The sequence below is a fragment of the Neofelis nebulosa genome, chromosome 7, assembly GCF_028018385.1.
Source record: "Neofelis nebulosa isolate mNeoNeb1 chromosome 7, mNeoNeb1.pri, whole genome shotgun sequence".
NCBI lineage: Eukaryota > Metazoa > Chordata > Mammalia > Carnivora > Felidae > Neofelis > Neofelis nebulosa.
The window spans coordinates 61,491,142-61,514,933 of record NC_080788.1 but is presented as its reverse complement, the minus strand read 5'-3'; the positions used below and the strand labels follow the sequence as shown (position 1 = coordinate 61,514,933).

The 23,792-nt window shown below is 48.4% G+C and overlaps 1 protein-coding gene across 3 annotated transcripts in view; it reads left to right on the top strand.

Moving 5' to 3' along the window:
* CAPN3 (calpain 3) overlaps positions 1–19,799 on the top strand; it is a 50,609-nt gene extending 30,810 nt beyond the window's left edge. The window contains exons 6-24 of one of the 3 annotated variants that reach the window (XM_058738071.1): positions 231–374; positions 2,438–2,521; positions 3,600–3,685; positions 6,254–6,331; positions 7,111–7,271; positions 8,507–8,676; positions 9,016–9,027; positions 9,743–9,951; positions 10,737–10,773; positions 12,725–12,742; positions 15,665–15,778; positions 16,747–16,824; positions 17,225–17,282; positions 17,378–17,442; positions 17,857–17,925; positions 18,015–18,093; positions 18,308–18,424; positions 18,728–18,786; positions 19,150–19,799. In XM_058738071.1, the coding sequence (XP_058594054.1) occupies positions 231–374; positions 2,438–2,521; positions 3,600–3,685; positions 6,254–6,331; positions 7,111–7,271; positions 8,507–8,676; positions 9,016–9,027; positions 9,743–9,951; positions 10,737–10,773; positions 12,725–12,742; positions 15,665–15,778; positions 16,747–16,824; positions 17,225–17,282; positions 17,378–17,442; positions 17,857–17,925; positions 18,015–18,093; positions 18,308–18,424; positions 18,728–18,786; positions 19,150–19,176 (1,665 nt within the window). In that variant the 3' untranslated portion in view covers positions 19,177–19,799. The remainder of the gene's footprint in view (positions 1–230; positions 375–2,437; positions 2,522–3,599; positions 3,686–6,253; positions 6,332–7,110; positions 7,272–8,506; positions 8,677–9,015; positions 9,028–9,742; positions 9,952–10,736; positions 10,774–12,724; positions 12,743–15,664; positions 15,779–16,746; positions 16,825–17,224; positions 17,283–17,377; positions 17,443–17,856; positions 17,926–18,014; positions 18,094–18,307; positions 18,425–18,727; positions 18,787–19,149) is intronic. The other 2 variants (XM_058738072.1, XM_058738073.1) reach the window with 2 other exon arrangements.
* Positions 19,800–23,792: the final 3,993 nt, after the last annotated feature.

Genomic DNA, 23,792 nt, shown 5'->3' with positions numbered 1-23,792 from the left:
CCAAATGGGCCCAAAAGCTTGGGAAGATCAGCTAGCATTAAACACCCCTGGATGAACATTTTCTTTCTGCATCACTTTTCTCCATCTTGTCTCCATTCACACTGTTTCTCTCTCCTCTTTTCCTTTGTCCCCTCCCTTCTTTCTGTCTCCTTCCCTTTCTATCACCCTCCTTTGTTTGATCTCTCCCTCCCTCTTCTGGACTGTCCCCGGCCCATCCCGTCGGGCCTCAGGATGGCACAAACATGACCTATGGAACCTCTCCTTCTGGGCTGAAAATGGGGGAGTTGATTGCACGGATGGTGAGGAATATGGATAACTCGCTGCTCAGGGACTCAGACCTCATCCCCAGGGACTCAGATGACAGACCAACCCGGGTGTGTACGCCTCCAAATGTCAGGAATGACCACCCCTCCTACCTGCATGACCCTGCATGAGGCCTGTTGGTGTTAGACTCCCCTCAGCAGCCAGGGCCTTACATGCAGACCTCCACATGGGCCTTCCAGGGGGCTGGGGTGGAATAACTTGCCTGCTCCAAGGCTCTTGGAGAAGGTGGGGGAGACAGGATTTGGAGGAACTCTCTGTGGGAGTTCTTTCATACCCCATGATCCAGGCAGTTTCTCTGATAACAAATTAACAAGTAGAAATACAAGAGACTTTGTTCATTGTTAAATATTTCTTCTCTTCTAATTCAGGTATTCATTCAACGCAGATTTATTGAGCTCCTATGGGGTGCCAGACACTCTTGTAGTAGACAAACAAAAAAAAATACATTTTGTTCACTAAAAGAGTCTCTCCCCTCATAGAGTTTATTTTCTAGTACTTTCAGAAGTAATACATGCTCACTGAAAAATACTTATAGAAAAGCATGGAGGAAAAATTAACACATGTTTTCTCCCATCTAAAGGTTGCAACTCTGAGTATGTAGTATATGTCCTTCTAGGATATTTCTTTGCGTACAGTTAATCTACATTTTCATTTTTAAAATGTTGTCACACTGTATGTACCTCTTCGCATTGTGTCTTTTTTCAGTTAGCTTTATGTTCTTAATGTGCCAATATGAACTATGTTGTTAATGTGTCTCCCAAAACATTCTTTAATGTTTATTTATTTTTGAGAGAGAGGGAGAGCACCCGAGCATGCGAGTGTGAGTGGGGGAGGAGCAGAGACACAGAGGGGAACAGAGAATCCAAAGCGGGCTCTGCACTGACAGCAATGAACCCAATGCGGGGCTCAAACTCATGAACCGTGAGATCATGACCTGGGCCGAAGTCAGTTGCTCATCCTACTGAGCCACCCAGGTGCCCCTCAAAACATTTTTTTTAGTGGTTGCACAGTATGCCAACACACAGATAAGTTATAATTTATTTACCCAATACCCTATCATTGGAAAATTAAATTGTTTTCTCTTTCTTGTGTTGGCTATTATTTTTAAATGCTATCTTGAACATCCTAATAGATATATCTTTGTGTGTGTCGTGATAATTTCTTTGGGACAGAATGCCAGTGGAGGAATTGCTAGCTGTGCGAAAGTAATGCCAATAGAGTCATTTCAAGTGGTTTCCCAGGTCTAGACTTGAAAGATGCATGGATCTGCTTCCACATCCTTTCTATTCAGCATGGTCTGGGTCACGTAAGGACTAAGATGTGGAAGAGGCCAAGATGCCAAAAGCCCTGGCTCCACCTGCATCCCTGAAGTTGAAAAGGCTCACAAATTGCCCAGCCTAGCATGGCTCCAGGAAGCTCTTCTTAAAGCTGTTATGTTACCAGGCAAAGGAGAGCCATAGAGATATGGTCTAGGGTTCAGTGGGCATTGGAGATCCTATCCCTCTACTGAGCATCTTCTGGGGCTGAAACTTGGTAATTTCTACAAATCTAAGAGCTTCCCCTAGACCGGTAGGCCAAATCATGTCTGAATAGGACTCGACTCTGGCCTCCTCCAAATTCCTTCCCTGGGCACTGTGACTCTTGATTTCTTGAGTATTCTGTTCTTGATGGGTATGGAGGGGGGAATGGGATATACAGAGAGAAGGTTAGACGTATATGTTTCATCTAACCTCTTTTTTCAATTCCTTTCTCTTCCAGGAGTTGTCAAGTCTGGGTGGGCTCAAGGGAAGGGGCCTCCATTTGTCCCTGTTCCTCCTTTGAAAGACACCAAGAGATCCAGAAAGGAGGGCCAGGGATCTGCTTACCTACATCGACATTGTCCCAGCCTCATACTGTTCTCCGATGGTCAGAACAGACCTTTTCAGGGCAACCAGCTTGAGGGAAACCACTTGTCTGGGCTATGTCTTCTTGACTCTCTAAAAGAGCCAGGGAGGGCCTTCTTGTGGCCAGGAGGTCCACATTCAGAACACAGAGGAGTCTTTGTCCTCGCAGAACCTGGAAAATGATCCAATGTGTGCAGGCCCTGATAGGCTGTCTGGTTTTTGCTCCACAGACAATTGTTCCGGTTCAGTATGAAACAAGAATGGCTTGCGGGCTAGTCAAGGGCCACGCCTACTCTGTCACTGGGCTGGAGGAGGTGAGGCTGATGGTGTGGGTGGCTGGGGAGCTATTTGGGTCAGCCTCCTGAAGTCAGGACTTAACTTACTGGGCCCCTTCACCTCGGCAGAGCTTGCCTCCTCTCAGGGGCACCACTCGCTGTCTGGGCCCAGCCCCTGCATGCAGTTAGAGGGGACCATTGGGACTGGTAGACGTGGATATTGCCACAAGGTGGTGCTCGGTTCATCTTTGCTTTTAGCGCTAAAAATGGCAATTTTCCCAACAGTTCCAGGGAACAAATAGAAATCACTTTGGTTTTATGAAATTGATTTCATGGGCTCTCATGTCTCCTTTTCTTTGGGAGTTGAACAGATACAATACTTTGCTCCCCCTGACACGTTGGGCTGAAGACAAGAAATTTGTCAGGACTACTGTGCACAGCTGGGCAGGCAGGCTGTGCCCTGTTCACAGGGATGGGCAGAGACTGGAGGAAGGGGTGCCTTTTTCTTTTCTTTTTTTTTTTTTTTTTTTTTTTTTTTTTGAGAGACAGAGACAGCACAAGCAGGGGAGGGGCAGAGAGAGAGGGAGATACAGAATCCAAAATAGGCTCCAGGCACTGAGCTGTCAGCACAGAGCCTGACTCAGGGCTCAAATTCACAGACTGCAAGACCACCTGAGCCGAAGTTGGACACTTGACTGACTTAGCCACCCAGGTGCCCCAAAGGGCACCTTTTTCTAATCAGTCCATCTATGGTGGCCATTTCTGCATAGTTACTCAGCCAGCAGGGGTGTTTTTTCTAATTCAAACAAAGACACCTAATGTGTTAGAGTGGCCCTACAGTATATGCCCTCCCTCCTCCCCCAAAGCTCATAATGGCTGGGAAAACCACTTCTTAGAAGATGGTCAAGCCCTAACCTCTGCAGACTCAGTCCTAAGGTTCTGACCATTCACCTTGCCATTCTGCAAGAGTGCCTCTGATCAGTCTCCCCAACCAGGACCAGGCAGAACAGCCCCCTGTACAGGATTCTGTCCCCATTCCCACCCCAGCCCTCAGGGCAAGACAGAAAACCCCCTTTCCAGAAAGGCCCATAGCAAGAGTTTTTTCTCTTTGCCCAAGACCCTGTTCAAGGGTGAGAAAGTGAAGCTGGTACGGCTGCGGAATCCCTGGGGCCAGGTGGAGTGGAACGGCTCCTGGAGTGACAGGTAGGTGAGGGGGATGGTCCATGAGAAGGGGACAAACGGCCTGGGGCAAGGCTGGGTTGCATATCAAGATATATGAGAATTACAAATGCGTGGTCTAAAATTACCCTCCAGACCCATGATCCACAAAGGGGAAGTGGGTATGTGGGCTCTAGGGAAAGGCCCACAGAAGAGCCAGGAGAGCTGAGGATCCAGAGACCTCATTGATGGCCATTGACTGGAAAGTTTCTAAAAAGCATGGGCTAGGTCCAGGTAGAAGCAAAGTGTGAATGCAGGGGTCTGGACTAGACAAGGGATTTCCCTTCTCAGAGTCTCTGTGTCCTTATCTGTAAAATGGAAACAATACTAACACTTACATGGTGGGCTGGAGAGTGCCTAGCCAGTGCTAAGATTTCCTGTCCCTTGCTGTCCCCATGAAAAAGGTGCACAGTCCCCCTGAAAGATCTTACCCCTTATCACTGAATGGAATGAACTGGGGGCAGCAAAAGTACAAACACGGGGGACATTTACAAAGAAACATTTACAAGGCTTCATAGGCTGATGGCCAATTGCCTCACTGAGTGGAGAGAAGCCCCTTGAGTGCCTCTTTTATTCCCAAGAGGAGATAGCAGGACTCAGTAGCCATGTGTGCCTTCAGCCCCTGTGCTTACCTCCACCCAGGGCACCATCATTACTGGTTCATTCAGCTCTTCATTTGCTGAGTAAGTCTTATTGAGCACCTACTGAACAGCAGGCACAGGCCCAGGCACTGAGGATATTCTGTGAATAGGCAGCCTCCCTGGATGACTGACGGGCCGACTCTAGTCCTCTTACTGCCTCTTGCAGCCATTCTCTGGCATTCCTTCACTCATCAGGGAGACAAATCCTTACTTCCTCTGTGCTGAGTGTGCGGCCAGTTCCATGCTACTAGCTGGGACTTAGAAACGAACAGACATAGGCCCTGCCCCTGCAGACTCCAGTGGGAAGGACAAAAAAAGCCCCACTGATGATTAAAATAAATGCTATCATAAAGGTCACAAAGAAGGAGCCCCTCACCTAGTTTGCATGGGACAGGAAGAATAGAAAAATGTGGCCTGGTGAGAGTGGCATTTGACCTGTGCTCTCTGCTCTGGGAAGACCCTCAGTGCCCCAGCAGTTGTCCACTCTACCGGGCCAGGTCACCCACAGGGACCCTCACTGTGTCCTCCAGCCTCATTGTTTGGTGTCCAGCCTTAACTCATGTCCTGCCAATGCCTCGGCTGCAGGGACTGCTGACAAGTGGGGCCCATCTCTGGGTCACTCAAGACCACCCTCCCTGTATTGTGTCCTCGCCCCCCCCTTTTTTTTTAATATTTATTTATTTTTGAGAAAGAAAGAGAGGGAGGGGCATAGAGAGTGGGAGACAGAGAATCACAAGCAGGCTCCACACTGTCAGAGGAGAGCCCGATGTGGGGCTCGAACTCACAAACCCTGAGATCACGACCTGATGCTTAACCAGTTGAGCCACCTGAGCCACCTAGGGGCCCTCCCAACCCCCCCTCAACCCCACCCCAACCCATGTCCCTCCTTCTGCTCTCTCAGTAATCTCCATTTCCCCTCTATTATTCCCTGACCCCAAGAACTTCCTCAATCTTTTACCTTTCCAAGGACAACCCAGTTTAGTTTTATTCTCCTCAACAAGCCTGAAACACACATGTGTTGTTTCCTCCCTCTTGAGGAGAGATGTGGAAAAATCATCCTGCCTTTAGAAACATGAAGCCAGGCTATTTCCTGGGGTGACAGGAGAAAGGAAATGTTTACATACTTGGTGTTTTTCTCAGTAACTCAGTTACTTATTAGATGGCAGGCACTGGTCTAAAAGTTTTACATGGATTATTTCATTCACTGCTCATCACAGCCATATAAGTAGATCATAATACTCATTCTTCTTTTGCAATTGAGAAAACAGAAGCTGAGAGGTTAAGTGCCATGCCCAAGGTTATGTAGCTAGGAATGGTATTATCAAATGGCATCCAGTTAATCTATTTCCAAAGGTCAACTCTTAACCTTTAAAGTGAGGAGGGATATGGGGCACCTGGGTGGGTCAGTCATTTAAGCGGACGACTTCAGCTGAGGTCATGATCTCGAAGTCCCAGAGTTCAATTCCCATGTTGGCCTCTTTGCCGACAGCTCACAGCCTGGAGCCTGCTTCAGATTCTGTGCTTCTGTCTCTCTCTGTCCCTCCCCTGTTCCCTCTCTCTCTCTCTCTCTCTCTCTCTCTCAAAAACAAACAAACAAAAACAAACAAAAATGAAAAACATTAAAAAAAATTTAAAGTGTGAGGAGGAAACAAAAAAGTGTCCAGAGAAAGGTTAAGCCCTTACAAACCCATTTAAGGCCTTACTTACTCCTGAGGATAGTAGAAGGCCATTACTGGGTTTTACACTGAGGGAATCAGATCAGATTTCCATATCTGATGCTTCCTGCTTGCTGCAATTTGGAGATGGGCTACTCTTTCAACTTTTTCGTATTTCTCTTGATACCTCCTGTCCCATCCCACATCAGGCCTCTCCCGTTCTTCTCCCTTCCATAATCCCTCCATTTTCCCTCCAGTTGGAAGGACTGGAGCTTTGTGGACAAAGCTGAGAAGGCCCGTCTGCAGCACCAGGTCACTGAGGATGGAGAGTTCTGGTGAGTCCAGGACCCAAGAGGACCCTGAAGGGTAAGGGATCCAGTGGGGAGCTGAAATCTGAAACCTCAATCCCTGGAAAGAGGCCATCACATTGTAGCCCTCAGGAGATCTGGGCCCTGTTCTCTTCCTCCAGCCCAAAGCCCAACAGGATGGGGTTCTGAGAGGAGCCAGCCAGGTCAAGAAACAACGAGAGCCTGGGACCAGGCCAGCACAAGGTGGCTCCTGCTTCACCTATATCCCTCCGACGTGCACATGGCCCCGGCCACTTGCTCCCTGTCTCCTGGGCCAAAGCAGCTCTGCTTTGCTCACCCAATGCCACCCTCATCCTCACTCGGCTCATTTCTACTCAGCCCTTGAGTCTCAGCTTAAAGGAAACTTTTCCGGATCCCTGTGTTTTGCCCAGAACTGGGATTAATTAGTGAGACTCATCATCCTTGAAATTGCTTGCTTAGTTGTCCGTCCTTCCTCAAACTGTCTTTCTTTGCGGTGAGCCCAGCACAGCACCGGGGCCCAAGGCAGAGGCACACGGTGCCATTGGGAGAACTGAATTGCTACCGAGCTCTCCCAGAGAAGACGCAGTTGTTTGAGCTATTACTGGAAGAGACGGTAGTTTGGGGTGGAGACATGAGAACTGACAGTGTTTACCCGAACGAGGAAGGGCAGGGGCGTCCCTGGGGCCATGCCCAAGTTCCTGTGAACTGTGGGATCGTGCTGCTCCGGTCCCCGAGTCTTACCTCTCCCGGCCTCCCATATGGGTCTCTCTCTTCCAACCTCTCAGGATGTCATATGACGATTTCATCTACCATTTCACAAAGCTGGAGATCTGCAACCTCACGGCTGACGCCCTGGAGTCCGACAAGATGCAGACGTGGACGGTCTCCGTGAACGAGGGCCGCTGGGTGAGGGGCTGTTCTGCCGGAGGCTGCCGCAACTTCCCAGGTGGGAGAGGCTCGGGATGGGGGAGGGTCCAAGGGCAACAAGTTCCAGGTGGAATAATACCATTCACTGAGTCTGTATTAAGTTCCAGGTGTATCTTATCTTATTAAACCCTCCCCGTTTTACCAAGAAGGAAACCGCCTGCTGAGGAGTGTGCGGTGGGGAGCTGGTAACAACTTTTAAGCAGGACACTGTGTCGGAACAACACTACATTCATAATGCTGAGGATGGGACTGGAAAACGGAGTTAGCAGAGCCTACCAGGGCACAAGCCAGAGATGATGAAAACCAAAGCAAGTCGGGGGCAGCAGAGATGGAGGGAAGAGGGCAGATTTAGGGAACAGAATATTGAAGAGTGACTTCAAGCTTCCCAGTTTGGGGGGCCCGAGTGGATGGTGTCAATGTCACAATGTAAAACATACAGGAGGGAAAAATCAGCATGTTGTTTGTTTTTTTGGTGGAGTTGGTTGTGGGCTTGTGGGGAGAGGAGTTCGGTTTGGCCCATGGGAAGTTGAGGCACCTGTAGAAATATCCAGGTGAAGACGTGTCCTAGAGAATTGGATACACAGATTAGAATGGTACTTGGTTGTATGATTAGAACTTGATATATATTTGTGGAATATATATAGTTCAGGCATCATGGTCATGCAGGGACAGTTAAAAAGTGGATAAAACAGGAGCCCCTGGGTGGCTCAGTCAGTTAAGTGTCCGACTTTCCATCTCAGCTCGGGTCACGATCTCAGGGGTTTGTGAGTTGGAGCCCCACATGAGGCTCACAGCTGTCAGTTCAGAGCCTGCTTTGGATTCTCTGTTTCCCTCTTTCTCTGCCCCTCCCTGCTCTCCCTCTCTCAAAAATAAACATTAAAAAAAGTTTTTTTAAGTGGATAAGACAGCCTAGGGAGGCAGAATAGTGGGGTGGGAGAGAGGCCTAAGACCACATCCCAAGGACCAACAACATTTAAAGGGCAGGTGAGGAAAGGGAAACCATCAGCAGAGAATGAGACTCACAGCTCCGGGAGGGGGAAGAAGCCACACACAGCCAAGCAGTGAGGCTCCATCTCTATAAAGGTGGAGGCTACCCACACTTCCCCCCACATAGTTTGGCAAATGCCTGAGTCATGCCTTCTCTATTTATTGAGCGCCTAGATGCAGGGGATAAATAGGTTCCCTCTTACTTCCCTTCCTGACCTTTCTCTGAGAGGCAGATCTGAATGTACGTTTCCTTCCTTGGGGGCACAGACACTTTCTGGACCAACCCACAGTACCGTCTGAAGCTCCTGGAGGAGGACGATGACCCTGACGACTCGGAGGTGATCTGCAGCTTCCTGGTGGCCCTGATGCAGAAGAACCGGAGGAAGGACCGGAAGCTGGGGGCCAACCTCTTCACCATTGGCTTTGCCATCTACGAGGTGTGCAGTTCCTGACCAGCTTTAGCCCAGGAAACACATTCCTTGGGGGTGGGGAGCCTCCCAAATACTCAGTGCCCCCACCCCGGGCCCCGAACTCCCAGAATCAGACCCTCATGTGTCAGAATCTCTTAGATATTTGTAATGAGTGGAAAAAACCAGGTTGGGGGAGATGGAGCAGGGCTGGGCTGGGGCTGGCCAGATAGATGAGGAGTAGATGAGGAGTCAGACATCTGCATTCACTCCACGGTTGTCGGCATTCCCTCCCTGCAAGAGTTTCATCCCCTTTCAGATCTGAAGTCCACAGAATCTGAGCGTCTTCTTTTTCTGTTTCTCCTCAAGGTTCCCAAAGAGGTACAGAAGTGGCAGCGGCCAGCAGTTGTGTGCAGCATTACCTGGGGGTCCTGTGTCCATCAGTGGCACATCGGGAAGCTTCCTGGTGGGGTTTGAGGACAGGACTATGATAGGAGAGGGTCTCGCCTGGGTCACGCAACTCCAGAGCGGGTGCCTCAGGGTACTGCATGACCCCCTGACTATCACCCTCATGAGAAGCCCTTTCTCCCTTCCCACCAGAGACTGTCACACATACGCTCTCACACATTCATACGCACTTCTTCTCACACACGCATACACTTGCTCACACTCATACACATTTGCACTCACAGTTACACACTCACGCACACAATCACACAGACACATTCTGAGGGTGACTGCCCTCTTTGGGATGGAGGAATCGCCTCCCTCAGACCCCAGCCAAGGCCCCTCCTGCCTCCTTGGGGTCCTTCCCCAGCCTGGAGGTGATTTGGAGCTGACCAGCAGCAGTTCTGGTAAGTGGGGGGAATGATAGACTTGACCTTCACTTCTGAATCACAACAGAAAAAGAGGAGGAAATGGGGTAGGGAGCTCCAGGGATGTTGAGCTATTTGAAGCCTTGGGAATCGGAAGTAGGTAGGTCACGACTGTGAACTGGGTAACCAGGGAGTTGGGGTAACCCCTGGACGGGGACTGTGAGCAGGACAGGACATCCTTCTGGAGGAGCTCAGGTCTCTCGGGCTCTTCTCCCCCTCAGATGCACGGGAACAAGCAGCACCTGCAGAAGGACTTCTTCCTGTACAATGCCTCCAAGGCCAGGAGCAAGACCTACATCAACATGCGGGAGGTGTCCGAGCGCTTCCGCCTACCTCCCAGCGAGTATGTCATCGTGCCCTCCACCTATGAGCCCCACCAGGAGGGAGAATTCATCCTCCGGGTGTTCTCTGAAAAAAGGAACCTCTCCGAGTGAGTCAGCCTGCTTTCCCCTCCTGTCCCTAAAAGCCCATGTGGCCCATTCCAGAGATTGGAGATGTGAGGTAGCTGGACCTGTCACCTCCAGGAATCCTGGGATATGTTGACCAGGCTGCCCTTCTTCCTCTGCTCCTGAGTCACTGGCCACATCTCCTCCATTTGTTTAGTCAGTCTGTCATCCCACAGATCTCTATAGGAAACCTACTAAGTTCCAGGCACTCTTTTTCTAGGGACTAAGGATAGAACAATGTATTAAACAGAAAGAAATCCCTGCCCTTATGGAGTTCAACATTCTAGCATGAGACAGCAATGCATAGGGGGAAAAAATATGCATATATGTGTTTGAGGGAGATAAGTGATAAGGAGAAAGAAATACAGTAGGGAACAAGGATAGGAGGCATTAGGGGTGACGGAACTTTTAGGTGAGGTGACCAGGGAAGCCAGCAAGGCCACATCCTGCATTTTTTGTGCACTGCAGATGATTTCATAAGCCCAACTACTCTGGACTCTGCCCTTGAGAAACACAAAGTCTAGGGGTAGGTGGCTGAGTCTGGGCACCTGGGCAAAGCCAACAAGAACCCATGTGTCTGCACTTGGCTGCTGGGGATGGTGCCTACATGGGGTTGGTTCCCGTGGTAGGGTATTAGTTCCTGTGGTTCCCTTGAAGTCAGCTCTGACTTGGCTCTGAGGACCTGTGTGGCCTAGGCGAATTCTCTCTATGCTTCCTGCTTGCTCCTGGGGACAGTGAGACCCCCGCTCATGTTTGTGTTTCTCCACAGGGAAGTTGAAAATACAATCTCCGTGGATCGGCCCGTGGTGAGTGCTTTAGTTCTTATGTGTGAGAAGGTCCAGAGGCTCACCTTCCCCCATCCAGGCAGGGGACATAGGGGCGGTGGAGGGGAGAGTGGGTATTGGCAGAGAAGATGGGAGTCTGGGGCCTGCAGGGCAATTTTTCCATGTTAGTGCAGTTTCTGTTTGTCCCAACTAGAGGTAACAGGCCTCACAGTACTGGGCCGTGTACTCAATCCAGGGTCTAGGAAGCACAGAAGAAGAGTCCTAGAAGGGAAAAGCAGTTTGAACAGCGAGAGGGAGGGGTCAAGGCCATAGTAAGGGACAAGAAGAGCAACAGATTGGATTATGAGAGTCTCACATATGGAAAAGAATACACACCAGCTCTGGAGTCAGCATCAAAACCTGGGTCCCCCACCTAGAGCTGGGTGATTTTGACAAGTTACATAACCCCTCATTTTCCTACTCTGTAAAATGGGGACAATAATATGTGCCTTGCAAGGCTCTTATCAAGTTTGAATCAATGAGATCATGTATGTGAAGTGCTTGGCATAGCACAGATCCTTAAATGGTGGTTATAATTCATGTGCTTTATATCTCAAAAGGTACTTCCCACATGCATTACCTCACTTGATCCTTGCAAGGTTTCTGAGATGTGATAAGGTTATTATTATCCCTGGTGTTAAGGAAGTAGAGGCTCAGTGGGGTTAAATGGCTCCCGTGGTTCACGGGTCTCATTAAATGGCAGGGCTGAAACTGACATTCAGATTCTCGGAGCCCAGATTCTCCAGGTTCTGAGGCTGCTTCCCCAGTCGCCATGTGGAGACCAGTTCCCACGCGTTTGAGTCCCTGAGTTAGAAGCACAGAGTTGGTATATGTGGCTTCTCTTTGTTAAGGAGCCTTGTGACTGCCTTGGGCCTTTGGGCCTTGGTTTATAAACATCCCCTGTGCTCTGTGTGACTTGGGCCAATAAGAGGACAGCAAATGCCCCACTGAGCTATCTTCTGGGTGGTGACACTCAGGGCTCCAATCCTGACCCTATGCCAGTGCCAGATCTCCAAGTGCCTTCTGAATTATCACAGGACATTCATCTTAGGATTAAATGCATTTGGTTCTATTCTTATCTGTGAAACATTAGTAATCAGGGTAATATATTGATCAGGAATCTCAAACTCAGGAGCTTATGGGAGCTGGCATGCCACTGAACTGGGTAGGGCACGCACATGTGGGGCTTTTGATGTTCCTCCACAGACATGTTCACCTGGAGTTCTCAACTGACACCTAGCTTTAGTGTTGGAGGGACAACCGGAGTGGTGGTGACCATGGCATCTGGAGGATACAGGCAGCAGCTGCCCTCAGCTCCCCAGATCGTTGCCAGTGCAGCCTGCCAGACCTCCTAGTTTTATTTTGTTTTAAAGCCCCAAACTTAGATTTCCACATTAAGTCTCTCCCTATGTTATAAATATCTGCTAAAACAAAACGGGGGCGCCTGGCTGGCTCACTCGGTAGAGCACACAACTCTTGATCTCAGGGTTGTGAGTTTGAGCCCCATGTTAGACATGAAGCCAACTTCAAAAGAGTTTTAAAAAATTAAAACAATACAAACCCCCCCAAACTCTGGAAGTCAAGCAAAATCCATTTTCAGGCCAGTTTGGGTGAGCCACTTTTTTTGGTGTTTTAGAAACTAACTTCACTTAAAAATATAAAACTTTAGCCAGAAGATTCCTTTCCTTGGCCGTGTCTAATAGGAGTGGACTATAAGAACGGCCACCAGAGCGGCCACCAGTCTCTGAGCATGGAGAACTCTGACCTCCCTTCACCCTCCAGGCCTCTTTTGGCTCTGTGTGGCCCCGATTTCTGGACCCCAGAGCCTCACTCCAAGCTGAGGCCCAAATCACAGGAAAGTCAAAAGCCACTGGGTTTTCTGGAAACTTGATTTTCACTTATTCTGCATTTGTTGTTTCCTTTCCTTATGCAGAAAAAGAAAAAAACCAAGGTGGGTGTAACAGGGTGAGTGGGTAGACAGCAGAGTGTGTTTGTGCATGTGTGTGTGTGACAGCATATGTTCCAGACTTGCCTCTTCCCTCACTGACCCCCACCTCGCCTTCCTGGGCCCAGGTCACAGCTAAGGGTGTGGACCAATGTTAGCTAACACTGGCCAGGTGAAGGCTATGGGCCAGGCACTCTTCCAGGTGCTTTCCATGGATATGCTCAATCCTCACAACAACCCCATGACATTGGTACTTTTATCCTCCCCGCTTTCAGAGAAAGAAAAGGTACAGATGGATCCGCTAAATTGTCCAAGTGTGGCAGAAGCAGCACTAAGAGTCCAGGCAGTCTGGCTCCAGAGTCTGCCCTGAACCACCATGCTCACCTTTCATATGAGGGAGGAGGAGGATGGCCAACCAGTGAAAATGGGCCTGATATGGGGACTCTTGAAAAAACCAGGAGCACCCCTTCTTTCTCAGAAGTGCTAAGAAGGGCTTGATTCTTTGGGGTGGGGGGAACAGCAACTGTTTGTGTTTCCCAGGGTACAGTGAGAAACAGGTGTGTGAGGGTTTCCATGGAGAGAGTCTTGAGATGCCAGGTGCTTGCCCTGGAGGCAGGACTGCTCCTTCTCCCTCCTTTCCGTTCCCTGCCTCCTCCCCACTCCTCCTGTTTCCTTAGCCTGCTCTGTAGGGGATGACAGAGGATGCCCAGAGAGGCTAAGTCTCGACCAGGGCTCTTGTTCCAGGTGAAGCTTGTTCCACATCCCTTTCTAGGCAAGCAACCTCTCCATAAGCCTGCTCCTCAAAGCCATGGAACCCAACAGACCTATGTCCAGGTAGCAGTGGAGAAAGGGAAAGAGAACTTCACCCTCATAGCCCCAGAGTTGCTGATCAACTTGACTGGTTTAATGGGGAATGAGAGCTACTTGGACACCTTCCCCTCTTGGGGTCTTGGGAGGTTGCTATGATCCATTGATTCACCAGGGCCTCGGTGTCCTGATTATAACCACTTTGCTATGAGGACACCATTGCTAAAGGTGACCATGTGTGGTAAGAGCATCTCAGGGACCTCAGAACAAAGCTTTCATCTGGGACCAGCGGCATTGTTTCCTTTGTGTGGTTTTGGAATTCAGAAGTACAGTTGTTTAGCAACTCAAATCCCCTCCTATATCCTAGCTCCATGTACCCCATAACCTTCCCCTTGTCCCCAGGGCCTATAGTGATGACTAACCCTTTCAGAATTTTGGTTTGACCGCTCAGAGTGCCATACAGAAATGACTGACCTTTGGGCATCCTCGGGCCCATGAGGTACTTAGCCACAGGCCTTCGGGTGAGGTTTGGCATTAGTGTTTTATGGTGGTGCCTGGAAGGATCTACCATAGAGGTCCTCTAAGTGTTGATGCTGGTGCAGACCAGAGCTGACACTGATCAAGCACCTACCATGCAGAAGGCACTGTGATAGGGGTAAAACATACATTGTTTTCAGTTATAACAGTATCTACAAGGTGGGCGCTATGACTATTCCCCTTTTATAGATACTTTACAAGTATTCAGAGAAGTGAAGAGACTTGCCAAAGAAACAACTAATGAATGGGGAAACTGGAAGCCACATTGATCTGCCCCCAAACCCATGTTTCTTGCCCTCACTGATCTGGTGCAGGCCCCTTACACTCCAAAACCTGTGTTTTCCAGACCCACACTTGGGCCCAGAGATGTGTGTCTGGCAGGGGTGACTCACGGCCACACCATGGTCAAACCATGTCCATAGGCACACATTTACCCTCCAACTGTGACCCACAGTTGCTCTAGGATCCTCACAGGCATCATTTGCTTGCACAAGACCCTTTGCTTGGAAGGTAGAGCAAGCCAGGGCTGTTGGGGCCTGCTGGGAGCCAAAGTTCTAGGAGCTGTTTCTGTAGGTCTGACCATTTGTGCAGTTCTAGATGAACCACATGGCAAGGCAGAAGGGGATTCAGAAACCGGTCCCGTTGCTTTTTTGCTTAGAGAGATTCTGACTGTCGCATTGCTCTCTGCACTGCAGCCATGAGCCCCTATAACCTTGCCTTCCTCTGGCTTTCCCTGTGGGGTGATGGCACCAACGAAGGGTGGCACAGCATGGCAGCCGCTCGCTGCTCTTTTTGTGTCCTCTTCACTTGCTTGAGCATGTCTTGAAAACATCCCTTATATTTGGGTGGCATCTTCAGTGTTTTTGCAGTAGCTCTATATTCAGCCTCGCATGCGATCCCCACCAGAGCCCCATGAGAAAGGCCGAGCAGGTTCTGTTATCCGCATTAATGGATGCGTTACGGGAGGCCAGAGAGGTTATTGCTCGTTTGTGAGGACAGGACTGGAATTTTAGCCCTGTGTTCTGACCTCTCACCCATTAATCGGAGTCCTTTCTTCAGTCTGTCCTCTGCGGTGTCGCAGAGGTTCCTTGGAGGTGCCTCCGTAGCTGCCACAGCTGATACACGTGTGCTGAGGGAAAAGAGCTCTGCCCTTTTCATCAAGCGGAGAGGCTTGTTTTTAATGACGTGAGATACGCTGAGCTCCTGGGGAAATTTCATTTGAACAGTGTTTCCATTTGAAAAAAAAAAAAAGCCTAAAAATAATAGAACATCATTGTAGTGGATCGCACTACTTTTAACATTCTTAGCGTTTTCACAGGTACTACCTACCTTGTCGAACCCTCCCAGCTCTACCATCAGGAGATAAGGACCTGAGGTCCAGAGAGACTTAGCATCTTACCCCAAGTCACACAGCTTGTTAGTGGCAGGGATGGAGCTTGAACTGAGGTTCAAGAGCTCCCAGCTCTGCTCTTTTCCTCTTCACTGGACAAAGCCGCTCCAGGAGGGAGGCTGCCTCCATGTGCCCGCTCAGCCTGTAATCCTTGCTTCCTTCCTGCCCCTTCCCCACTTCCCTCTTCTCTCCAGCCCATCATCTTCGTTTCGGACAGAGCAAACAGCAACAAGGAACTGGGTGTGGACCAGGAATCAGAGGAGGGCAGAGACAAAGCAAGCCCTGATAAGCCAGAGAAATCCCCACAGGTTTTTGAGCATGTGGCATGAATGCGGTGGCTAGCAAACAGTGGGGGCCTCTGGATTGGAGGGGCTGTATGGTGGGGTGTCCCTTTAATGTCTGCAGGTTTGGATTTATCCCAGTGACCTTTTCTCTCATCACGTTCTCCTAAAATTTGGGATGCTGCTTGGGCGAATGTCTTGAGGGGGTGGCAGCCACACCAAGCCAGTCCCAGGCCTGGGAAGGACAGGCTAAGCCTGCCCACTGGAGCCCCCCAGCCAGGACAGCGAAAGAAAAGGAAGGCAGAGCCTGGGACACAGCCAGCTTGAGAGAGCCCAAGACAGAACAACTCCTGTGCCCTGGTGTCCTCGAGCTCTTGACAACGAGGGGATAAAGAATAGTAGCAGAAAAGGGATGGACATCCGCACAGGAGTCCTGTGGAGCCCAGGGAAGGGTATTAGATTGATGTGGGGAGACGAGGTCATATAAAGCTTTAGTGGAGATGAGGCTGAGGGACCAAAGTCCACAGATCAATCCGGGGCCACCTCCTCCATCGTGGAATGTCCATCGTGGAATGTCCTCCTCCATCGTGGCGTGTGGGCATCCTCTGAGGATTTGGCCTCGATGACAGAGGTGGCAGGAAGTACCAAAATGGTCTGGTCCCCTTTGTCCTTCTAGAGCTCATTTGGTTCGGATGGTCAAGCTCAAAACAGTGGTGGGGGTGGGGAGAGAAGACCAAGGGGGCTGTCTACATGTCGGCATGGCTTATCTAACTCCTCTGGCTGGGATGTCTGGAGTGAAGGGTCGCTGGGCCTAGAGGATTGTCACTCCCGCTCTCTAAGTTCAACTGAGAAAAGCCATTTGTCCTGTACCCAGCTCCTGCTGCCACCTAGGGCTGGTTTAGGCACTCTGGCTCCTTCAACCCGAAGGAACTTTCTTCGTGGGTCTGTCTGTCTCCCTGATCACTGTGAACCACTTTTCCTTTGTGCTTCCACAGCCACGGCCTGGCAACACCGGCCAAGAGACTGAGGAGCAGCAGCAGTTCCGGAACATTTTTAGGCAGATAGCAGGCGAGGTGAGTACCGCCAACCTGGACTCCTACAGAGGCTCCTCTCCTTGATTAGCTGCTCAGATGACCAGTTATTTCATTATTGTTCAGTAGGGGTCCTTCTGGCTTTTGGTGGAAACGGGGGATATGCATGTGTGCCACAGAAATCCACACACAAATCCTCAGGTCCTTGAGTTTAGACCAACATCCACTTGGGTGCCTCGGAGGCCTTTTTGCTCCGAGCTGCCCACTGTGGTCTGGACACTGAGGGTGCTGTGTCTTCCTTGGAAAAACCCCAGCCTCCCATGACAGAATAGCACTGACAGGGACTTTACCAACATGGAGAGCTGGGATTTGTTTTGCAAACCCTCTGTTCCATTAGCTACTGTCCCCTTGGACTGTCATTCTCTACTCCCTTCCTCCTCAGGATATGGAGGTCTGTGCAGATGAGCTCAAGAATATCCTTAACACGGTTGTGAACAAACGTGAGTGGCTCAGACTGTGTGTGGAGGACGGGCAGGCAATGAGTGTGTGTCCGGTTATCTGAAAGAAGCTCCTCACTCTTCTCCATACCTCCCAGATAAGGACCTGAAGACACAAGGGTTCACGCTGGAGTCCTGCCGTAGCATGATTGCTCTCATGGATGTATCCTTCCCGCCACCCTTCCCCCGCCCCATGCAGCCCCTGGGGGCCAAAGCAACAATGAGGGTGCCCAGTGAGAAAGAGGGGCCGTTGGAGGAGGCACAGCAGGGCAAGACATTGGGTTGTAACCAGCCCCTAACCTCTGCCCTCACTTTAGGCCTGGGATTCTGCCTAAGGCCCTGCCCGAGCAAAAATGGTCCTGAGGAGATAGGCTCCTTGGGTTTTAGAGCAGACACTAACTTTGGCTGAGAAGGTGTGGAGGGGAGGGTTAAACCCCAGGACAGGACAGTGGGTAGGATATCTGGGGCAGAGCCTTCCTGTGAGGCGACCTTCCCTGTAGTCCCCTAGACCCCCCTTCCTTCCAACCCAGGGGGATTTCGCTATGTGTGCCCTGTAGCCCTGACCTCCTTCCTCCAGACAGATGGCTCTGGGAGGCTGAACTTGCAAGAGTTCCATCACCTTTGGAAGAAGATTAAAGCCTGGCAGGTGAGAAGAGAACGAAGCAAGGGAGTGAAAGAGGGGGTTAATTCAGGGGGTTACTATGTGACCTCTGTCCTGAAATTTTCTATTGCCAGAAAATTTTCAAACACTATGATACAGACCAGTCTGGTACCATCAACAGCTATGAGATGCGAAATGCAGTCAATGATGCAGGTGCTGGGGAAGCAAGTGGGTGGTGGGGATGTGGACTCGGGCTGGTGGAAGCAGGAACTGGAGGGTGGGGGCAGAAGGCCGCTAGGGGCCTACTAGCCAAAGGAAGGAGAAAGTGCTTCTCATCCCCCAGGCCAGAGTGGCTGAGAGGCAGGGAAAATAGAACGCCAGGCTAATCCTCAGCCTCCTTCGTCCTCTCCCGTGCCGCCCCCTACAGGATTCCACCTCAACAGCCAGCTCTACGACATCATCACCATGCGGTATGCAGACAGGCACATGAACATCGACTTTGACAGCTTCATCTGCTGCTTCGTCAGGCTGGAGGGCATGTTCAGTAAGTGCGGGGGCTACCTTTCTGCACTCTTGTGCCCCTCCTCCCACAGTGACAGGAGCCGCAATAGGAATCTCAGCCTGATCATCTTCTAGTCTACTCCATCCAACAGGGTCTGAACAAAAGCACAGACTCTCTTTAAGCTCAGAATGGGCTAGCAAAGGGAGGATGATGGTTGATACTCGGCCCAGCAGATTTTTGTGCTGAAGGACAACACTTAGTACACAGTCCTCTTAAGAAAAGTTACAATACTGGAGGGGAAGGGACCCTTTAACTGGCCCCTGGCCTGTGCATTCTTCCACACAGGAGCTTTCAATGCATTTGACAAGGATGGAGACGGTATCATCAAACTCAACGTGCTAGAGGTAAAGCCTAATAGAAGCAGTACACTCACCACACGCCTTCAAATTCAGGGTGGAGGAATCCATGAAGGTGGAGGGATGGAACGGGAACGGTATGGAAAGGGAAGCTCAGCAGGGAATGTGGCTCGTAGGAAACGCGTACTGGGAGAAGGCTCCAATGGGGACTTGGATCCTAAAAGCTTTTAGGCTGGAAAATACACCTTTCTAGTAGAGATCGGAGAAGCATGCCATAAACCACTGCTTCTTAGAAAAATCTTCCCAGTGTCTGGCGTGCTGGGGATGTCCCTTTCCCCCTACCCTATCACACCCTTAAGGTTGGGCTCTCTTTTCTTGTTCACATTCTGATCCTGGGACTTCCTCTTTCAGTGGCTGCAGCTCACCATGTATGCCTGAACCAAGCTGGCCTCACCCAAGGCCATACAGATCACTCAGGATTTCCATTTCATCCAATATAGCTACAGCCACTTACCTCAAAGGACACAGTAGCTGCACCTACCCCTCCCCCCCCCCCCCCCCCCCCCCCGCAAGCCTCCAGGCGCCTCCTTGATCTCTTTCCTCCTCTACTTCACTCCCCACTCAGCCTCAGGGCATCTGTCCATCTGTCACGCCCACACTGACCCATCAATTAAGGAACGAGGGAGAACAATTTTGTCCCTTTGCCAAATGGAGGCAAGTGTCTGTCTGCCTCAGGTAGTTGTAGCCCAGCTGAGAGGCTTGCTCAGAATCTGAGTGGCCTCACTTCCGAAGGAAGTTCCTTAGCTTGCCCTAGGCTGTTCCCGGAAGCATTTGCCAATGGCACTCAGCATTTGCCATGCTAGAGTCCTCCATCACCTTCATGTTGTCCCACTCATGGGACAGTAACCAAACTAGTACTTGGTTCTGATTGTTTCAGGATGGGCCCGCTCCGGGATAAACTAGCTCAGTGGAAGAGGGCTGGATACTTTGGGCTGTATGACTCATAAGTTTGGCTGCATTCTGAAAAGAGTTGATCTAAATAAAGGCATGTGTATGGCTGGTTTGGTTGTGTTTTTGTTTTCTCACATTTAGATATAAGCCAGAGCAGGGCTGAGTAGCTTCAAATCTTACACCCCTCTATCAGGCAGAGAGCCCTTGTTTCAGAATACAAGGATGGAAGACACATACACACACAAACAAAACCTGGGCCCCGTGTTAACCATGCCTATTGGTATTTCTTGAACATGGGAATCACTCAGATACTTTCCAAGATCGATGAGGAAAGGAAGGGGGAACAGCTGTTGGTGTACAGAATAGCAAGAATAAATGGGTCACCTTAGAACTGGAGGGGCTGGTTACCTGAGTGTAACGAAACCATGATGTAGGTGCAGTTTTTTGGGGGAGTTATGCGTGTCAGGCATACGACACTAGAACTCGACATGTGTATACACTACAAAGTGATCACCCCAAAATCTGCTTACCATCCATTACCCTACAAGCAACCCTCTTTCATACCTATCCCCTAGTGCCCCACCCCCTAAACCCCTTCCCCTCTGGTAACCACAGGTCTGTTTCTGTATCTGAGTTTTTGTGATTCCACATATGAGCAAAATCATACAGTATTTGTCTTTCTCCTTCTGATTTATTTCACTTAGCTTAATACTCTCAAGGTCCACCTATGTTGTTGCCAAGAGCAAGATTTCATTTTGTTTTTTTTTTTTTAAAGCTCAGTAGTATTCCATACATACACACCACATCTTCTTTATCCATGCATCCACTGATGGACATATAGGTTGTTTCCATATCTTGGCTATTGTAAAAAATGCTGCAGTGAACATAGGGGTGCATGTATCTTTTCCATAGTGGCTGCAACAACTTATAACCCACCGACTGTATGAGGGTTCCCTTTCCTCTACATTCTCACCAACACTTACTATCTTTTTGATAATAGCACAGAGCTGACAGATGTGAGGTGATAACTCATGGTGGTTTTTACATTTCCCTAATAGTGAATGATGTTGAGTATCTTTTCATGTGCCTGTTGACCATGTGAATGTCTTCTTTGGAGAAATGTCTACTCAGATCATCTCCCCACTTTTTAATTGGGTCTTTTGTTGTGGTTGAGTTACCTGAGCTCTTTACATATTTTAGATCTGAACCCCTTACCAGATGTATAATTTCCAATTATGTTCTCCCATTTAGTAAGTTGCTTTTTTGTTTTGATGATGTTTCCTTCACTGTGCAGAACCTTTTTAACTTGATATGGTTGCACTTATTTTTGCTTTTGTTTCTGTTGCCTTTCAAGTCTGACCACAAAAACATTACTAAGAGGATGTCATGGAGCTTACCACCTATGTTTTTTTTCCAAGAATTTTATGGTTTCAGGTCTCAGATTCAAGCCTTTAATCCGTTTTGAGTTAATATTTGCGTATGGTAGAAGACCATGGTCTAGTTTCATTCTTTTGCATGTGGCTGATCAGTTTTCCCACCACTATGTATTGAAGAGACTGTCCTTTCTCACTGTATGTTTCCACTTCGTCAGAAATTAATTGCCCATATAGGTGTGGGTTTATTTCTGGGCTCTCATTTCTGCTGCATCGATCTGTGTATCTGTTTTTGTGCTGGTACCATACTGTATGACTCCTATAGCTTTGTAGAATGGTTTGAAACCAGGCAGCAATGATACCTCCAGCTTGGGTCTTGTCAAGATTGCCTTGCATTTTGGGGTTCTTTTGTGGTTTCATACAAATTTTAAGATTGTTCTATTCCCTGAAATATGTCATTGGTGTTTTGATAGGGATTCATTAAAATCTATGGATTGCTTTGGGTAACATAGGCATTGTAACCATATTAATTCCTCCAATCCAAGAGTATTGAGTATCTATTTGTGTCCCCAGTTTCTTTTATTAATGTTTTGTAGTTACCAATGTGTAAGTGTTTACCTCCTTAGATCAATTTATTGCTAGGCATTTTATTCTTTTTGATGCAACTGTAAATAGGATTGTTTTCTGGATTTTTGATAGTTCATTATTACTGTTTAGCAATACAACATGTTTTTGTATATTGATTTTGTATCCTGCAACTGTACTGAATTTTTTATTCCAAGTTTTTTTGTGTTTTGTTTTGTTTTGTTTTGTTTTTTACAGGATCTTTAGGGCTTTCTACATATAATATCATGTCATCTGTAAATAGTGACAGTTTTACTTCTTCTTCTGATCTGGATGCATATCTTTTTCTCACCAAATTGTCTGGCTAGGACTTCTAATACTATGTTGAATAAAAGTGGTTAAGTGAGCATCCTTGTCCTGTTCCTGATCTTAGACAAAATGCTTGCAGCTTTTCCCCATTGACTATATTGTTATGTTATCATAAATGTTGAATTTTGTCAAATGCTTTTTCTCCATTTATTGAGATGATCAGGTTTTTATCCTTCTTTTTGTTAATGTGGCGAATGACACTGATTTACAGATGTTGAACCACCCTGTATTACTGGAATAGATCCCATTTGATCATGGGTATGATCCTTTTATTTTTTTTAACTTTTTTTTTTTTAACGTTTATTTATTTTTGAGACAGAGACAGACAGAGCATGAATGGGGGAGGGGCAGAGAGAGAGGGAGACACAGAATCCGAAGCAGGCTCCAGGCTCTGAGCCATCAGCCCAGAGCACGACGCAGGGCTCAAACTCACGGAGCGCGAGATCGTGACCTGAGCTGAAGTCGGACACTTAACCGACTGAGCCACCCAGGCGCCCCTCCTTTTATTTTTATTTTTTTAGTGTTTTATTTATTTTTAAGACAGAGAGAGACAGAGGATGAGTGGGGATGGGGCAGAGAGAGAGGGACACACAGAATCTGAAGCAGGTTCCACGCTCCGAGCTGTCAGCACAGAGCCCGGTGCAGGGCTTGAACCCATGAACTGAGATAATGACCTGAGCCAAAGTCGGACGCTCAACCGACTGAGCCACCTGGGTGCCCCAATCCTTTTACTTTGGGGGGGATATGATTCCTTTTTAAAAATGTTTATTTTTGAGAGAAAGTGCGTGCGCATGAGCATGAGTGGGGGAGGGGTAGAGAGAGAAGGAGACACAGAATCCGAAGCAGGCTCCAGGCTCTGAGCTGTCAGCACAGAACCCGACCTGGGGCTCGAACCCACAAACTGTGAAACCATGACCTGAGCTGAAGTTGGACGCTTAACCAACTCAGCCTCCCAAGCACCCTAAGACATGATCCTTTTAATGTATTAATTCGATTTGCTAGTATTCTGTTGAGGATTTTTGAATGTCTATTCATCAGGAATATTGGCTTGTAATTTTCTAGTGGCATCCTTGTCTAGTTTGGGCATTAGGGTAATAATGGCCTTGTAAAATGAGTTTGAGAGTGTTCCCTCCTCCTGTTTTTTGTTTGTTTTGAAGAATCTGAGAATTACTACCCATTCTTCTTAAAGAATGGGTATTAATTCTTCTTTGAATGTTTGGTAGAATTCACCACGGAAGCCATCTGGTCCTGGACTTTTGTTTGTTGGGAGGTTTTTGATTACTGATTTAGTTTCCTTACTAGTAACCAGTCTGTTCAGATTTTCTATCTCTTCTTGATTCAGCATCGGTAGGTGGTATGTTTCTAGGAATTGATCCATCTCTCCCAAGTCGTCAAATTTGTTGGTGTTCATAGTCTCTTAGATTTATACTTCTGTGGTATCAGTTGCAATGTCTCCTCCCTTTCTTTCTAATTGTGAGTCCTTTTTTTCTTGGTGAGTGTGGCTAAAGGTTTGTCAGTTTTATCTTGTCAATGCAGCAGCTCTTAGTCACTGACCTTTCTACTGTCTTTGCAGTCTCTATTTCATTTATTTCCACTCTGATATTTGTTTCCTCCCTCCTACTTACTTTGGGCTTTGTTTTTTCTTTTTATATGTTATTTTAACTAGAACATTAGATTGGGATTTTTATTTTTCTTGAGGTAGGCCTGTGATGCATCCCACAGAATTTGGTAGGTCTTACTTCTATATCTTTGATTTCTTCAATGACCTACTGACTGTTCAGCGGCATATTGTTTAGT